Below are 18,500 nucleotides of genomic sequence, written 5' to 3' on the forward strand. Positions count from 1 at the left end.
TATTGACCCCGCGACCACAACAACGCATTTTAAAATACTGCTTTGTTAAATCAAAATGTTTTTTAAGCTTCTATGCTCGCCACAGACGTCAAAAAGAAAATCAAGCGTGGTTTATCTGTGGTTGAGTTCCGCAAAAGCTTCGGTAAAGCCCAATCAGACACCGCCCCCTGCCCGCCCACTCGCTAAGGTGACAGGGGACGGAAGCAGCCAAGGCTGCCTGCGAATAGCAGCTACGCAGTCCTACGCAGACTGAAAAAGGGGACAATCCTACAGCTGCGATGAAGACATCACTGTTTTAACATCAGAATATTAGCCCCGAAAACTCAAAGCGCGCACGCACGTGAGCAGGCTCATAACCGCATACCTACCGCATTCAGATTGCGCTTCAGGCGCGCGCTTTTTGCCCGAGAAGAACGGGTGCGATCAGGAAGGAGCTTCAAAGTACGGAGCAGGCAGGGGTTAACTGTGAAGGGGAGGGGGCAAAGAGAGAAACCTCACTTATTATAATGTCGGAATCGGTGGTCGACGGTAAGCTTGAACCGAAACAGGCCAGCAAGGAGGCCAAGGAGAGTGAGAACGCGGCGGAGAAGTGCTCAGCGAGGGCTGGGCGCGGGAGCGCGGGCGAGCTGCCCTACGCGTTCACGCCCCAGAAACCTGTCAAAAAGGTAAGGCGACCCGCGCGGAGCCAACACCCTGTTAGATCATGATGGTAATTTATCATGATGATAAAATAAACGCGATGCATGGACACTCGGTTGCAGTGCGTGCGCTGGACGATCTGTAGTCGTTGCGCACAAGGCTACGGAAGACATCCCAAGCACAATGCGAGATTTATTACAAGCCCCCGAATAAATGTGCTTCCACCAAACTAAAGTTGTGCAATGTGAAACTTTATTAATGATTGCCTTTCCGCAAAACGGCTAGCGGAATTACAAGCTGGCTGGCAAAAACTAGTAATGCTTATGACACCTAGTGCTACGCCAACTGGAAACGGTATCGCAGGTTGTTGATAATAAATGGGATTTATTTTTGATAAATGTTAAACTGTCTGGGACATCTGTTTACTACCTACTTTACTGACACCCTTGCGCCTGCCTACCGCCCCCGAATAAGTGACCGTCTCCGTTGGGGTGCGCTGATTTGGCCCTGTCACCCCTCTTTTGGTGCGCAGGTGCGTCTGTAGGCGTCCGGGGTAAATTTCCTGCACACGTCTGGATCTTGTTGTGTACTCATGAATAATTATTATCCTCACATAAATATGCGCCCATCCCAGTATCACCAACTCTCGCGCATCTGGCGTGACAGTCAAGCTTTCAGACTCATGCTCATGCAATAAATCGTACGGCAAATTCTTATTATTCCGTTATAAACATAAAATAAGCTATATCAAAGGCGTTGGGGCAGTTTGCAAACCCTACAGACTATTTACACGGTAATAAAACTCTAACATACATGTAAATGTGTGTGCAGACGTGTCTCGATTTGAAAATCTCAGTCCAGCCAGCTAACCATAGTTGGCATCTCTGGCTCATCCGTGTGCTTGCATTGGCTAAGTGGTCATGGATAATGGATGTATGGATGGACAGTAGTATGTAATAAAATATTTCAAGAACATAATGGAAAGAAATTTTGGTCACCTTTCAGACATACACACATGCATGGTAGACCAGTAGTCATTCAGACAGGAGAAGGTGCCTCACAGCATATACAGCATTACCTTACTTTTCACCAGGTTCATGGAGAAAAAGGCCTATCTCCAGCTTCCTCCTGATTGTGGATGCTTAGGTGCCTCGTGCATAATGTGGTGGAGCAGCGGAGAAGCTAAATGGTGGCGATATAAGGAAATACAAGGACTTGGAAATCAGTAGATGAGGGAGTCTGACAGAACAGCAGGTCAGGCAGCTTTTATACAGCTTGTTGTCAGCTTAGAGGTATAACCTACAGTATGTGAGCTCAAGCGTTTGGTATCCTGTGTGGCAGACTGAAGAGCATCCACACTTACGAAGACAACCTGCAAAAATACTGACCTGCTTGCTGTTTGGAGCTTTGATTGCAACCATCATCAGAACATCCCTCTCTTTACGGTATATAGTCAATGAAGTGTTCCTAAAAAAATCCATGCAGGTGTTGTTATCTGCTATAGCGAATTGAACAGTATAGTCTAAGCCAGGGGTGTCAAACTGCAGTCCTGGGGGGCCGCAGCCCTGTGTAGCTTAGTTCTTTCCCTGTTCCACCACAAATGATTCAGCTCAACAACTATGTGGTAATTAGCACAAGAAGTTGAATCAGGTGTGTTAAACGAGGGGAAACCCAAAAATGTGCAGGGCTCCGGCCCCCCAGGACTGGAGTCTGACACCTGTGGTGTAAGCCATCAGAAATAAACGTAACTTTGTTTTGAACGTTATTATGTTGACCTGTCATGGAATTATCCATCGAGCTTCTCAGGGGTAAAAGTCCAGCAAAACACACAGGAAGAACTACTTCACGTTTCCCTTTTAATGAGTAAAATTTGAATACTGTTTTAGAATTGAGTCCCATGTACATCTTTTGTATATTGAAATGTGTTGCATTTTAACTTTAGTCATGTATTATAACGACACTTCTAAACCTAGCACTCTGTCTTGAGTACCCTGGGTTTCTTGGTGGGGGCTCCTGGTTTGCTGTGGTTCTGTGGATTTGTGGTTATGGAAGGTGATTGATTGGTGTATTGCTGCATGACCTTTAATCTAGGCTTTGCCTTGTAAAAGAGGGTGTTCTGAGGTAATGGTGTCCACCACATTAAAGATGACAGGTATGCCTACCATTAGCACTGAAAATAAGAGGTGAGATTACCTGAGGACCTTCCTGATGTGTAACAAACCATGAAGCAGGAGAGGACGAGAGGAGATAATGAAGAGAAGGATCTCTACGGACCAGTGGTCAGCTGGTCAACCTAATAACAATATACAATTTATAAAAGAGTCATTCAGTGCTGTGTCAACAAATGTAGCAGTCGTGAGATCGCTTTGCCTTATCGGAGTTCCAAACCACCGGACCTTGATTTAAGAGCAAGTAAACATGATCTTTCTGCATGAAGAGGAACAGAGCCAGTGTGGATCTCATGCTGTACCTGTCAGGATGCTAGGGGGTCATTTTTTTTGTCCTTGGCTTTAAACATAAATTGTTGATGTTGACATTTTTTTTCCCAACTTGGCATTTTGTCTGCTGTTTACCTCTGAATGTTCTGCTTTAGTGTCTGTGTGTGTGTTTGTGAACAATTGGTGCTTTGGTTTGAATGGCACTGGCTTGGTATCTCTTAGCCTGTTTATCAGAACATCTTTGAGACGTATTGCTCAGTGGATTACCTAGCCGACTCGGTGACAGTTGCCACGGTGACTGTAGCATCTTCTGTGGGTTTTTTAGGGCAATACCCCTCCCCACCAAACCCCCCACCCCCAGAACTGGGGACGGGAAGCAGGACCACTTGACATGTAGACATTTCCTGAGCTGACTGCCCACTTTCTCCCTTATTCAGTGGCTCCTTTCTTTGTTATACATCCTCTTTCACCAGTAGTGCGAATTGTTAAACGATACATACGCAATAATGCATTGAGTTTTGCAACATTAAGATTTTTTCCAAGTATTCTTTTCATACATACAATTTAAACAAATATACAGCTCTGGAACAAAATGAGACCACAGCAAAATTTTCAGTTTCACTCATGTGTAAAATATACATTTGATTTTGCAAACTCTAGCCGGGCTCTTCCCTAATTCTCATTGATGAAGGGCTTCTTCCTTGCTTTATGGGTCTTCAGTCCTGCTTCTACACTGTTGGAAAAATCGGTACAGGCCTGCTACAGTTTTGTCGTCCAAGGTACAAACAACATTAATGTACCCCCAATGGTACAAAAAATGTACCTCAGAGTCAATTTCTGTACCTTAAAAGGTACATTACCCTACAGCTAGGGTACAACTGGCAGACCCTTGAGGGTACAGCCCCAGTGACAAGTAATTGTACCCTCAAAGGTACAAATTGGTACTTTTCTGACAGTATAGGGGCCTGTTATGAATTGTCTTAGCAGTGCACTTCATACCATTTAATGTTTCCCATTCTTTTTGAAGGTCACTTGAGATCATCCTCCGATTTATGATAAGTTAATGGTCATCTCTGGAATTAGAAAGTTGCTTCTGCCCTCTAGCTGACTGGTTTTTGGTTATTTCCAGCATTCCTGCTTCACCATGTTCTTGTGTCCTGCTGTTGTAGAAACTCGACGCCTAGAAGCAGTTCGCCTCGCAGTGTGGTCTTCTGCCAGTAGAACCAGGATTAAAACAAGATTTAAAAAAATATAGTGTGCTTTTTAAATTTGTTCCAGAGCTGCATGCGTGTTAGAGTGTCAGTTGCTTTTTTATGCTTGAAAATTGCCGAAGTGTGCTTCTTCCTGAGCACGTCACACATGCTTGAGTGTTTTCCACATCCGTGAACACTGGAAACCTGTAAAGAAACAGACTGGGTGTTGAGTAAGCTAATGGTATTCTTTTTGGATCGTAGCTGCCAGAGTATCATATGTGAAATGCATATATACCTCTCTGCCCATTGCGGATGCATCGTGTTTTGTGCATTCTGGGATTGGCTAACAGTAACTCTGTACTGGATAAACAGTTATGGAAAATGAATGGATAGAGTTCCATCTGTAGGACCATTAATCTAGGCTATCTGTGACATTGACCATACTGAATAGCCCGTGTTCTTTTACTCATTAGAGTAAGTCTGAGATGTAGTGGACAGGGCGGGACGCAGCCAGGCAGGTAAGGGGCAAGGTTTCTATTAGATGTTAATCTGCCATTCTTGTGGTCATAATCATCAGGTTGCCTGTATTTCCCAAAAATGAGCCGTTTGACTTCAGCCACCTCGGGAGGGGAGGGGTGGCCGTTTGTAAAGAGGGTGGTACCGCCCCCTCCCCGTCTTCCCTAGTCCCCGCCAGCCAGGAGATTACCATGAAAACGCATGTTGGATGTTAAAATACCCGGGCAGGAGTGCAGACGAACCTAGAGGCTGAGAGCTGCAAACAGGAAACGATGGCGCAAAGGCAGAGCGGGGTGAGTCCGGCCTGGCTGGGGGCCTGGGGCTGGGGGCCTGGGGCTGGAAACTGGATGGGGGCCTGGGGGCTGGTTGTGGTCCTTCGGCGGTCATGCGGTTGAGACGTACCGGGGAGTGGACGGTGGTTTTTCCATGGACGGCAAACTGCATATGGGCTAGCGTTCCTCTCTGCACAGCGACCCGGAGTAGCTGCGTCTGTGAGTCCTAGTTCCTTCATTCACAGGGTTGTGGAAGTTAACAAGGGCTGGGTGTTTCCTGTGGTTCATTAGCAGACAAAAGACTGGATGTGGATTAGGGTCCCGTTATGAACAGTGCCTGTGTGTGACGGCCGGTTCCTCGAAGCGACCCTGTGGCTTTAGCTCCCAGCAGTCACTGCTCGTAGTGCTGCTTCTGCCTTGAATTTAGACTTTCACGATTGAAGTCATGGAAAGCAGGGGTTGGTCTGATCTGGATGTAGAAAGTGTGCTTCTGCAGAAGGAGTAACTTGGGGGTATCGGTGGGCGATACGGCAAAAATTTCATATCACGATTTTTTTCAGGCAAGATCACGATCCACGATCTTATCGCAATTCTTTTTCACGCATGTTTTTGTGACTATTTTGCGAGTTACTTAACAATACAACCAAACTAATTCCCCTATTTTAAAAAATACAGCCCTATAAGGCAATAAAACCAAAAAGACAAACATTCTCAGCACACTCTTCTGGAGATTTTCCTTTGAGGTTGTTAATAAGGTTCCTCGTGCTGCCCTCCGACATGCAGACCTTATCTTTGCAAATATTGCAAATAACTGTTGCTGTCAGTTTTGGAAAATCCAAAAAAGTTCCAAATTACAGATGTCAAATTCTTTTTAGGGACCAACTCCTTCATGCCATCCATGCCACTACGTTGGCAAGTACGGAATGTGTTGCATGTTGCACATTGCATGTTGGGATAGGCGTGAAAGGGAGAGAGGAAGAAATCCAAGGCACTACCGACTTTAGATATGTATGTGAGCCACAGAACTGCAACTGATAGAATGTCCACTGTAGCGTGATACTAATGATCTCTCCGTAAAGGCAGATTGTGGAGACATTTTAATCATCCATGATCTAATATCGTCACATCGTACACCCATTCTTGGGGGGATGGTGTTTCAGGACTTTTGTGGCAGCAGAGACTACTGGCTCTGTTTAGGAGGTTCGATTTCTTAACATTCTTCACATTTTTCCCATTCTCCTCGCTGCCGCAGCTTGTAGGTCAGTGTGTATCTTCTAAGGCTAATCCAGTGATTGACTTCTGTAGCCTCCTTTGCTCTAGGTGAGGCCAAGGCCCAATTTTGTGATCCAGGTGTTCAGAGGTCAAGTGGACAAATGAGCAGAATCAAGCAGCCAAAAAAAGGAAAACTGATAAACTGACAGATTGTGGCTGCGAGACTTGATAATGTCCAAGGACGGCCTCAACCCTTTGAGTCAGTCAGACATCAGGATAGGACAGCCTATAGTCACCCTTATTTTTTGCCTTTCATAGCTTATTAGCGCATGCATTTGCCATTTGACCATCAGTCTAACAAAGGCCTGGGCTCCTTCTTCTCTGCCATATGAGCAAATAAAACCCAAGGATTCTAAATCCTACCCTGTGAGTGACTGCAGGTCCTGCTCACGACACGGGTCCTGACGGGGAGCACTTTGCTCCATTTACGCTCCACTCAAGGTCAAAATTCAGAATTGAGGATTATTGCCAAGGACACCGTCTGACACTCGTATCATTTCTGTTCAAACATAACAAACAGCTTAATACCAGAGTTGGAGGGGATTTAGCTGGGAAAAGCTTAGTGGAGTTAAATGTTAAAAAGCATGTGGGAGGGAGACTAATCCAGAAGCCATGGAACGGTGTCTGAGGCCCATAAATGATCTTTTCACTGTTAGCATAATGCAAACAACACCGTGATTATATTAGTTGCCAGACAGCTATTGTTGTTATCCTGCTTTCAGCTCTGCCTGCTTCCCTCTAAAAGTCCGTAAGTTCTATGTCTCCATAGAAACAGCGGGTCTTTATTGGTTTTCTAGAAAATATGGGACATGTTTCATCCTCCTGCAGACAGGTGCATGTTGGGAAATGGTGAAGGAACCTGGAAAAGAAGGTACTGCATTGGTTAGATACGAGACTCATAACTGAAAGTGGTTTGATTAAAAAAAAAAAAAAGTGAAACAGTCAGAATAATAAAATCAACTGCCCAGTTTTCCACATAAATGCCTAAAGCAGCGGTTGACACCCCATGGGTCGTGACCCAAATTTGTGCCTGAAAGGGGCAAAATTCACTGGCACATCCAATCAGATTTGTGCGATAGACATTGATTGGCGTAAACTGCAGAATGCATTGCATGCTTGATCATAGCGTTAATTTAAACCTACACTTAATATTGGGTCGCGACTGAGCTGGCATGGTGAAAATTGGGTCGCGGTGCAAAAAAGTTTGAGAACCACTGGTCTAAAGAATGTCCAAAATCTTTGTGCGGCACAGATTCTGTGTGTGAGTGTGTGCACACACGAGTGACCCCTGACCTCGGACTGGCGTCTATCTAGCAGAATTATCGACATGCCGGAAAGCAGAACCGTGAGCCGGATTACCCTGCATATGTGTCCCTGCCCTGTCAGGCTTCCCCTGGGTCCCCCCACCCCATGATTTTAGTCTCCCGGAGCTGTTCAGAGGGCAGTTGCGTAACGTGTCTGAGACTATTGGCTCGCTTGCCTCACTGAAAGAGAACAAGATATTTTTAGGGATCAGTTCGAAAGCTGTCAGTAATCCGATGGCATTGTCTGCTTGGCAACACAATTCAAAGTGTTGATGTTTTTTGATACAATAACGAGAATCTGGGGTTGCTTGCTTAATATAAAACTGGTAGGAAGCTTTGGCAGAAGACTCTATGAAGCAGATGATGACCTAATTTAACACACTTTGTATTTTTTTTCTTTCGTTTTTATTTGGCTGTTCGTACCCCCCCCCCCACCCCCCCCGCTGCTTTAATATTAACACCAATGAAATGTGAGCCCTTGATAATGTTGGGCACCAGGGGGGGGTCTCAGCCAGTCACACGCTATGGGCAGCTCAGAGCTGCGGGGGGGAACTGGAGCGCGAACATGGGGAGAACAAGGAGACTCACAAAGCCAATGCATCGAACCCACAACCTGCTGTAGCATACTACTTTTTAAAAACCGTATTTAATACCTACAAGTGCTAGATTTGCCGGAGGTGTGAGGTCACTGCTGGGCACCACTGACGCGCCGCTCTTTCGCCTGGAGTTTTCATGATGGAACTACAATGGGATGTTATGTATGAAGGTTTAAATGTGAGTCTAGATATTCTCACTTTGTAAAAATGGAATGTCTGCCTTTCTCTTTTTCACAATATAATGAGGACCAAAGTATCCTGGGAGACAGGGACTGAGGTGATGTAATGTGACAAACATGGTGCCCAGGTGAGAATGTGCATCTAACCTATAAAGTGAGGGATTCACACCCAGTATTAGAAATGCAGGCCTTTGAATGCTGTCATCGGTCTGGGTTTTAAAATGTTATATAAAATGTCTCGTCTGATTTATACCTCTACAGCAGATCCAGTTTGCTGAAGATAAGCAGGAGTTCAGCAAGTTTCCCACCAAAGCAGGAAGGCGTTCCCTCTCGCGGTCCATCTCGCAGTCCTCTACGGACAGCTACAGCTCAGGTAAACCACAGTCCCCTTCGCTTGAGATCAACATGGCTGTACCGCATGTACTGTAAGACGTCTGGTCCGATGAAACGGCATGGCTGGGTGTGTCAGAGCGGTGACTCGTATCCCTGTGTGACCCCCACCCCCCCCCGCCCCACCAGCTGCGTCCTACACTGACAGCTCGGACGATGAGACCTCCCCACGGGACAAGACCCAGTTGAACTCGCTGGGCAGCACCGACTTCTGCGTGAAGAACATCAAACAGGCCGAGTTCGGCCGCCGCGAGATTGAGATCGCGGAGCAAGGTGGGCGGCTGGTCACATGACCCTCTGTAAAGGCCCTGGTGTGGCGGTTTCTGTGGTCCTGGGGGTCTTGATGATGGTCTTTGGTCCTGGAAGATGCGGCACTTTGAAACTCGTGGCGGGAGGGGTTATCTCATGCAGCCAATCACTGCCTGACTTGACCCAGTGGGAAGTAATAAATATGACGTGTGTTAAACCCACCAAGGGTTGAAACTGATCGCTAAACCAATCCAGTGTAATTATTAAACCCCCTTCCCTCTAATTTTTTATTGTTCTTTTTCATGCAGACATGTCAGCCCTTATCTCCCTCAGGAAGAGAGCGTTGGGAGAGAAGCCGCTCGCGGGGGCCAAAATTGTGGGCTGCACCCACATCACGGCTCAGACGGCGGTAGGGGCCCATTAATGAGTTAATACTGAAGGACTAGCGGTGCGTGTGCTGTCTGTCCCTCTCTATCTGCTCTCCTCGTCCACCATATCTGACCCTCTGTACCGTCAACTGTGTCCCGGTTCTCTGTCCTGTCTGTATCGCACCGCCGTTGTCCATCCTCTTGACGTTGCTGTCTGTGCCATGCCTTACCGTGCCTGTAAAGTCCGTCCCCATACCTGTACTGCCTCAGTGTCTCTCCGGTCCATTCCCCTGTTTATCGCCCAGCCCATGCTCTATTCCCACACTTCCAGGTACTGATTGAGACTCTGGTGGCCCTGGGTGCCCAGTGTCGCTGGGCGGCCTGCAACATCTACTCCACGCAGAACGAGGTGGCCGCCGCCCTTTCGGAGAAAGGTGAGAGGTGATAAGGTGGAGAAAAGCACACAGGACCAAAAGAGAGAAGGTGAACCAGACTCTGACGCTCTATTGCTGTTGCCTACTTACAGACGATGACTGAAGCACCACATTGTATACATATGACATTCGGTAAATATACGATGATGTTTAAATGTCACTCGTCAGATGGGCCTTGTCCTCCCCAGGGGTGTCAGTGTTCGCCTGGAAGGGAGAGTCTGAGGATGACTTCTGGTGGTGCATCGACCGCTGCATTAGCATGGATGGATGGCAGCCCAACATGGTACGGTCCAGACTTTCTGAGGCACTCACACCTGACCCCTGTGCACCTCACATGGTACAGCCCAAAAACATTTCTCCCCTTTTTGGTAAGGCAAGGCCAGTTTATTTATATAGCACAATTCAGACGCAATTCAAAGTGCTTTACAAAGGCAGAAGGATAGATTTAAGTTAAAAACATTAAAGTAACATTTGAAAGACAAAAAAGCCGAAAAGCCAAACAAATAAAGAAATAGTTAACTGAAAAGAAGTTACATTGTAGTGACAGTATATGACTAAATTGATTTAATTTATTGAAAATCTGCATCAAACAGTAATGTTTTAAGCTCTGGCCCATTAAATGAGCTGGCAGTTTTTGCGTAAAATTGCTAAAACCTAATTTGTCTTGTTATGGTACAAATGACTGGACGGTAACAACAGATGGCAAGAGTCTGAGTCATGTGACTCTTCATGTTCTGATCACTGTTGTATGAGGTTTCTCTGTTGCAAATGGCAGATCCTGGACGACGGGGGTGACCTGACTCATTGGGTGTATAAGAAGTATCCGAGTGTCTTTAAGAAGATCCGTGGCATCGTTGAGGAGAGCGTCACTGGAGTACACAGGTGCCTGGAAAACAAAGACCCCTCTCTGCGGGTCTTGCCGACTGGTCTCCCTGGGAGTACTGGGTGGACCTTAAAACTCTGCCCTGTGTGTTCCAGGCTGTACCAGCTATCCAAAGCCGGTAAGCTGTGTGTCCCCGCCATGAACGTTAATGACTCGGTAACCAAGCAGAAGTTTGACAATCTGTACTGCTGCAGAGAGTCCATCCTGGACGGGTAAGTAAGGATTAGGTCTTCTTTATTCCCCTAGGGGCTGAATGGGCTTTGGATTCAAACCCAATCACTGCCCATGCAGCATCCTGTTACCCCTCCGCCTCACACGACATCACAGGCATGAGCATAAGCAAAAACTGAAAGTTTAGCTTCAGTTGCTAATGTCATAGTAGCTCATGTGTTTTTCACTAGCACTTACTTTCAACTTTGTGAGAAGTCACAAAGTTCAGAAAGTATGAGGTCAGAAGACTTAAATTGTGTTTTATTGTCTCAGAAAGACTTGTAACAATGCATTATAATGCTGCATTGTGTAATAACTTGGCAAAATTAAACGTATTTGTGTCGCATAACGTGGTGTTATTACGTAACGTATTGTCATACACCATCAAACGACGCATCATGTAATAACACTGCATTATATAATAACTTGACAAAATGTAACAAATTTTCATTAGATAAAAGTAGTTAAATTTAGGTAAATTTTCGGGGGGGGGGGGGGTTTTGAAAGCTTTTTGTCAAAAAGTAGTTCATTATCATGTGTTAATTCATTCATTGATTAATGAGTGTTTCTCAAAACGATTTGTAACTAAAGTAGTTTGTGACCTCATTCATAAATTAACGAGTGATTCAACATACTCATTATTATCTATGCCGTTCCTTATTTGAACTTCTGCCTGCTATTCACAGAGACACAGAAGACACTCAGGATGGAGGACAAAAACACACTGATGCCCTTTTTTGGGCAGTGAAATCATGATGATGTTAAAAATGACATGACATTTTATTTTTGATTATAGTTTAAAGAGAACCACGGACGTGATGTTTGGCGGGAAGCAGGTGGTGGTGTGCGGGTATGGAGAGGTGAGGCCTTCATTTCTGCTCCCTAAATCCTCTTGCTAACTCGGTGTGGCGTCTGTATTGGGTCTGCTTCTCATCTCTGGTATGTGTCTTGAACGTGTCGGGACTGAATCTGTAGCAAGTTTCTGTTGAGTTGCTGGGTTTGCTCTGGTCTGCCGCCCAGGTTGGGAAAGGCTGCTGTGCGGCTCTGAAGGCTTTGGGAGCCATCGTCTACGTCACGGAGATCGACCCCATCTGTGCATTGCAGGCCTGGTAAGAAGCAAAGAGGGTTAGGGTTAGAAAAGATACCGATTGCATGGGTTCTCATATGAGTTGTTGATAAATCAGTACTCAGACTGAGTCTTACTAAATCATCAATATTCCCAAAACAAAACAATATTGTTGATGATGACTTACTCTTTAATCGTGTCAGCATGAGTGTCATTAGTTCTCAGTAGGAATGACAGCATTAGAGCGTCGAGTTAATGATGCAGAACAGCGGACGATCTGATATTGTGCACTTGAAGTGAGGACCCTAGTTAGAAGAACCTCAGAAAATACTGAAACTGTCAAGAGGCTGTAAGGAGAGGATACATCCAGATTGTGCCAGGAAGACAAAGCTCATGTGTTAGAGCCAATTTGTATTTGTAAGACAAGCCACTATATATCATGGCTTGCTGCCTAGTTGGCTTTAATCCCGGCCTGTGCTGTAATACTCCTCTTCTGTCTCCACTCATCCTTCTCTGCACTCCTGCAGCATGGACGGTTTCCGCGTGGTCAAGCTGAACGAGGTCATTCGCCTGGTGGATATGGTGATCACCTGCACGGGTATGTGCGCCCAGCTTTGCGCCCAGCGTTCGACGTGCCAAGCGGAAGTTGGTTAACCCAGTTGCTCTGTAGGGAATAAGAATGTGGTGACCAGGGACCAGCTTGACCGTATGAAGAACGGCTGCGTTGTGTGCAACATGGGCCACTCCAACACCGAGATTGACGTGGTGAGATGACTTTCCATTGTCAGAGTCTATGGTAGAATATTCAGGCCTTCGTGTGTGCTTGACATGCTCACTTTTGCAACACTCCAGGCCAGTCTGAGGACCCCCGAGCTCACATGGGAGAAAGTCCGTTCGCAGGTGGACCACATCATCTGGCCTGATGGCAGGAGGGTAGTTCTGCTGGCGGAGGTGAGGCTGGATATAGCCAAGCTTTCTGATTACCCAAAGGCTCCTGTAATTCTATATCTATTGCCATCGTCTGGTTATACACTCGGTGACAAAAAAAGTTAAGCACCCGGATCAAACGGACGACATTGTGGTGTGTCTTGGACGACCGGGACCTTGGGCGACGTACCCATTGGTTCCAACATCGGGCGACTGTGACATCTGTATGCCCCACACGCCGGGCAATTGCACGATACGACCACCCTACCTCATGCATACGACCCCTATCAAACTCCGTCAAGTGCTGGTAATGCTGTCTAACGCATCTACATCCAAATCGGACCATTACTTCTGGGTGCTTAACTTTTTTTGTCACTGAGTTTAGTTACATTGAGAGATGTTGTTTGATAGTACATGCATCGAGGTTGGAAGATGTGGGGCATATACTGTAGCTACACTGAGCTACATTGACAGCATTGCGCTAAAAGCTATGTGGAGATTTTATCTGAGTGTTTGATTGGGTGTTTTGTCCTTCTTAGGGTCGCCTTCTGAACTTGAGCTGTTCCACTGTCCCCACATTCGTCCTGTCAATCACAGCCACTACCCAGGTAAGCCGATTTCCGTGTGCATCCACTGCCGCACCATAGCATTTAATTATAGCAGATTCTGTGATTCATAATGGCTATGGCAGCTGTCACTCTTTGTACTCACGCCTTGTTGCATATATAGTGCTCACAGAAACTCTTACTTAATTCAGTAACAATGTTGCAGATTTATTGGTTTCATAACAAAAGTCCATTGACAAGCAATGCTTAACGTATCTGCACATATCATCCCCATGGACATTTTTATTGTCATAATTTTTCTGATTGACTCATTCAGTTCTGTTCTTGCCATTTTGCTATTAATTGCAGTTGTAGTCATTGGCTGCCAAAGGGACACTAAACACAAATGTCTGCTGTTTTATATTATTGCAAAGGTGTCACTAATTGAAAAGCACCCAATGATGCTCATAAATGAGCTTTTTATAATTTGGGTTTCAATTTATTACTACTTGAAATGAAAATGTTTTACTTAAAACTACTGGTTGTTTCTAATGTGGTGTATATTTTTGTAAACAGATGAATAAAGTAATGATTTTTGTTATAAAATCAATAAATTTGCAATATGTTTACTGAATTAAGCAAGCATCCCAAAACTTTCTGTGAGCGCTGTATTGTAAGTCATTCAGCTTAGAGCTGTAGTACATTTTTTGTTTTTTTTTTTTTATTTGCTGGACTCAGAACAACAGCCTCTAGGTAATGATTTGGGTTTCATAATAACAGGAGGCTACAAATATGTACCTGGACACTGTTAGTGTAGGTATGAGGTAACCTTTCTATAGGAAATAGAATCCCAATGATTTTCCTCTCAGTTTTAGAGAGAAACTGTCCTTGACCTAAAAAAGCAGAGATTCTATTAATGAAAACGCCATGAGGGAGGCATATTGAGGCCGTGCAGAGTCTCATGCAGGGGGAGGAGATGCTGGCCAATACCTGAAGTTGGTTTCTCTCTCTCAAGCCCCGTGATGTTTTTCATGTTGTATGTCTGACACATGGATTTCTGGATAGTGACCAGATGGTTGCAGGTTCTAGTGCTGGGATCGCACAACCAGTGATTCACACTCTTCTGGTTTCCGTCCAGGCGCTGGCGCTCATCGAGCTCTACAACGCACCGGAGGGACGCTACAAACAGGACGTCTACCTGTTGCCTAAGAAGATGGGTAAGACAGAGAATATCTGGGTAATTCTCCAGGGTTTTTGTAGTGAGGCACAAAACAAAAGGGAACACGTGCATAAAATTTGAAAGATTATTTGTATTTGCGTCAGTTGCACGTGTGTGTGTGCTGCAGATGAATATGTCGCCAGCTTGCACCTGCCAACCTTCGACGCCCACCTGACGGAGCTGTCAGATGAGCAGGCCAAGTATCTGGGGCTGAACAAGAACGGCCCCTTCAAGCCCAACTACTACAGGTATCGACCAAATGCTGTCTCTCTGGGATTCTCTGCGTTTGCTCTGGGACTCTCCTGTAGGGGAGTCTCCCCATCTTCATCAGAACTCAGTCTATTGGTGCTTTTCCACTGCCACCAAGAACCGTGCCGAACAGCAAAGAGACGGTTTTCCATTGAAAATCGTGCAAGTCGTACCCAGCCCATACCTGTGCTTACCAGCAGTATGTACGAGTAAACCGAGCACGTTGCATCACCGCCACCAGACTTGAAAATTTCCAACCTCCTACATGAAAAACTATTATAGAACAGCTAAACAGAATGGATTCATAATGCTAATTTACTCGCGCTAAGGCTAATTCCACTAGTATTTGATACTAACATAACATAATAATTCTCACAGGCATGCTAGAAGAAATTAACGCACAGTAAATCATGATGTACAGCATGTGAACAGTAAACAAGCTTCTCTTAGATTTTACGTCACTGTCGCTCTCCAAACTCGGCGACGCCTGCTTCCTGTATGCCAGTGGAAAAGCATGTAGCACCCTCAAGACTACATAGGATGAACAGTTTCTGTAGGAGAGTGTACATCACTCTCAGGATAATAAGGCAGATATTTTCTGTAGGATTGCCAACACTGTTCCCTTCCAAGTACACCTCTTCTGTACAGGAGTCTCTCCTATTACGACAGTTACTTAATCTGCCATACCCACAGTCAGCCATCTGGCTTCACTGACCCCAGATCAGCCGTCCCAGTTGCACTGCTACACCAGTGACAGAGTGTGAGATTTCACGCAAATCTCTCTCTGTCCCTTCACAGATATTGAAGTATGAGGATGAACCACAGCGATGTCCTGCTGCCCAGGAAGACAAGCCAGATTCATTTCATGGTTTTTTGTTTGTTTTTTTAGATGTTACTTTACAGAGAAAAAAATCATCCTGAAAAAGCTACTTCCTTAAAGCAAAACACAATACTGTTCAATAGGCTTTTATTCAGCTCTTATGATTCCTACTATATTATGATGAATGATATCGGACAGCAATCTTTGGGCCATCCAACAAACTTTAATTTGCATATCCGTCTACTAAATATCAAGAATTCCGGACAGTAGGTTTTTACCCCCCAGCCCCAGATCTATAAGAAAATTGTTCTATATTTAAGTTGTCTTCCAGAACAGTGTTTATCCTGGCTCCCGGCAAAACCTTCCACACCCATGCAAATCAGTTTACCTAATGTTTGCCCAGGCTGATTGGTGTATTTCCATGCTACGAGTCACATGAAGTACCAGCTGTGATTGGAGGAGAGATTTCTCTCTCATTAAGGACAACCAATACCCTGCTGGTCTGTTGGGGGTCTGTGTGCAGACCAGCCTGGGCCCGCCCCTTAACAAAGGATGGTCGCTGGTTATGTTTAATAGCTGTAACTGAAACTAAACCTACAGATGCTGCAGCGCACAATCACGGCTATAGAACATAACAAGCACTTTTGAATAGTGAATTTACTACAACAAACGGAGTGTTGGCTCATGTTCGATGATCAGTTAATAATATATTTACCAAGAATTTTAAACCAGTGCCAAATGACAGAAGACATGCTTGTTCCCTATTTTGGTGCCAGTGGCCTGATCCACATCACCTCCAAAATCCATTTTGAGCTGATATTACCTCTGTCCTTTTCGGTCTGATCTGTTTTTTTCCCCTAAACTCTGAGTTGAGCTTGTGGCAATTTGTGGCTCTAGACTGATTTTTGCACAATCTGCCTCTTTGTGCAAGTGATGTTGGAATTGGGGGGACGGAGGTGAGGGGACCACACTTTTTGACATTGGCCCAAGATTTTCTCATACTAATTTGTTTTTGACAGGTCATGATCTTGGAATCAGGATTATGTTACTTTGTGGACTTCACCCTGAATGTTTTTAAGATTTTCTTTCATAATTTTCATAACGTTGTTGCTATTTTCTGTCACAATATCCATAGGGAGGTTGCGTACATATACATACAGAAGCTTTTAAAGATTAAATATATATTTTAGTAAATAAAACTGAGATGTACTTTTTAGTGTGCCAGCGGACCAAAGGTAAATTTTTAACCCGAGATGAGATGAGTACGCACACGCGCTGCTTTCGGCATTTTGCAACTGCTCCTTGCATTTACTTTTTGCGATAACTGACGTGTACACTTACGCACTTTACGATGAGGGACAACACGTGGTTACAAAATAAAAAATACATATACTCAGTTTCACGGCGTGTAGTCCGACGTATTGCGTGCTTCTGCAGTCATAAAGATTTTAAAATCAAGTTTATCACGCTATTATGTGTAGACTAAATCATTCGGATCTTTCTAAATTGCACTATTTACACTTACATTTAGAAAACGGTATACGTTTATGCTTAAAGGGAAGCCATATATCTCTTAATATGTGCCCTGTGTAATTGATGTAGTGCAATAAAGACCGCATTTTTTGTTTTACCACGACCGCTCTATGTCCGTCCCCAGCCTGTGCATTAATTTTAACGCTCCGTCGCTTTTAATCCGTACGTATAACTGTCCATATTAAGGGGAAAGGACAGTAAACCAAGGGGTTATAGTCCATGTTCCAAAATGTGTGACTCAGGATGGGGATGTGAAGCGCCAGAACACCGCGGCCATCACTGGACCCAGCTTACGGTCCAGTAGAAGCGATCACTGTGAAGTAGAACATGACGCTGCCCATGTCTGTTATACTTAACTAATTTCCCTTTAAGATATCTGTGGTATGAATTAATAGAGAATACCTTCTTATCGTAATTGTAATGCAACGTTTTTTGTTCCCTTGAATATTTGCACGCATCATTTGACAATATCTATCCATGTATCAGGCAGCCTCGCATAGATAAATGTGATTCCTAACTTGTTTCGCCAAGCCCGGTTCCTTTTGCCATTCCTTTTGATTTGTCGCCACCTGCTGGAATTCTTTAAATAAACCTTTAAAATGTTAAACGTTTCAGTGATTTATTAAAGAATAGGAAGGGTTATTATAGAGTAAATCTGAACAGAATACATCACGCGGAATGGTATAGATGAGTTGTCAGCATTTATTACCGTTTTATTCGATTAGCAATTAAGGCTAATCATGGTAGAGGGAAACTGTAGCAGCGAGGAAGTTAGCGTCTCGTTACTTATTTATATTCTTATGCACAACTTTTAATATCTGTAAAGTTTCAATACATGCAAACACTTTCGTTATTGAGGAAATCTTCAGTGTAAACCCACAATGAAAAAATCAACACCTGTGAATGGTTTTAATATATAATAACCACGAAAAAAAATAACACTAATTTACCTAATACTCCAATTCTAATAATGCTCTCTGGAGTGCATTTGAGTAAACTGGATAACTTGACTCCAGAGGATGGGTAACTGCAGTATGTTTTTTTAAAGAATGCAAAAAAAAACAGGTAAAGAGACTGACAAGGAGTGAATTAAAGAGGGATTTAACTTTGGCCAAATTCAACAACGGGAAACTGGCGCAAGGAAGAAACTGACGGAAAGGATTTATTTCATAAGGTGGACAAAAACGAGGAAATATGT

The 18,500-nt window shown here is 44.5% G+C and overlaps 1 protein-coding gene across 1 annotated transcript; it reads left to right on the top strand.

Annotated features, from left to right (window-relative positions):
- The first annotated feature begins 161 nt into the window (after window positions 1–161).
- Window positions 162–17,909, top strand: LOC111858896 (S-adenosylhomocysteine hydrolase-like protein 1). The gene is made up of 17 exons (XM_023841077.2): window positions 162–665; window positions 8,671–8,782; window positions 8,929–9,072; window positions 9,357–9,457; window positions 9,748–9,850; window positions 10,039–10,133; window positions 10,626–10,732; window positions 10,829–10,945; window positions 11,740–11,803; window positions 11,964–12,052; window positions 12,537–12,607; window positions 12,680–12,774; window positions 12,862–12,960; window positions 13,476–13,544; window positions 14,620–14,698; window positions 14,828–14,948; window positions 15,748–17,909. The coding sequence occupies exons 1-17, from the start codon at window positions 507–509 to the stop codon at window positions 15,752–15,754; spliced, it is 1,632 nt and encodes a 543-aa protein (XP_023696845.1). The 5' UTR covers window positions 162–506; the 3' UTR covers window positions 15,755–17,909.
- The last annotated feature ends 591 nt before the right edge of the window (window positions 17,910–18,500 follow it).

This window comes from Paramormyrops kingsleyae, chromosome 8 (genome assembly GCF_048594095.1).
Source record: "Paramormyrops kingsleyae isolate MSU_618 chromosome 8, PKINGS_0.4, whole genome shotgun sequence".
NCBI classification, from domain to species: domain Eukaryota; kingdom Metazoa; phylum Chordata; class Actinopteri; order Osteoglossiformes; family Mormyridae; genus Paramormyrops; species Paramormyrops kingsleyae.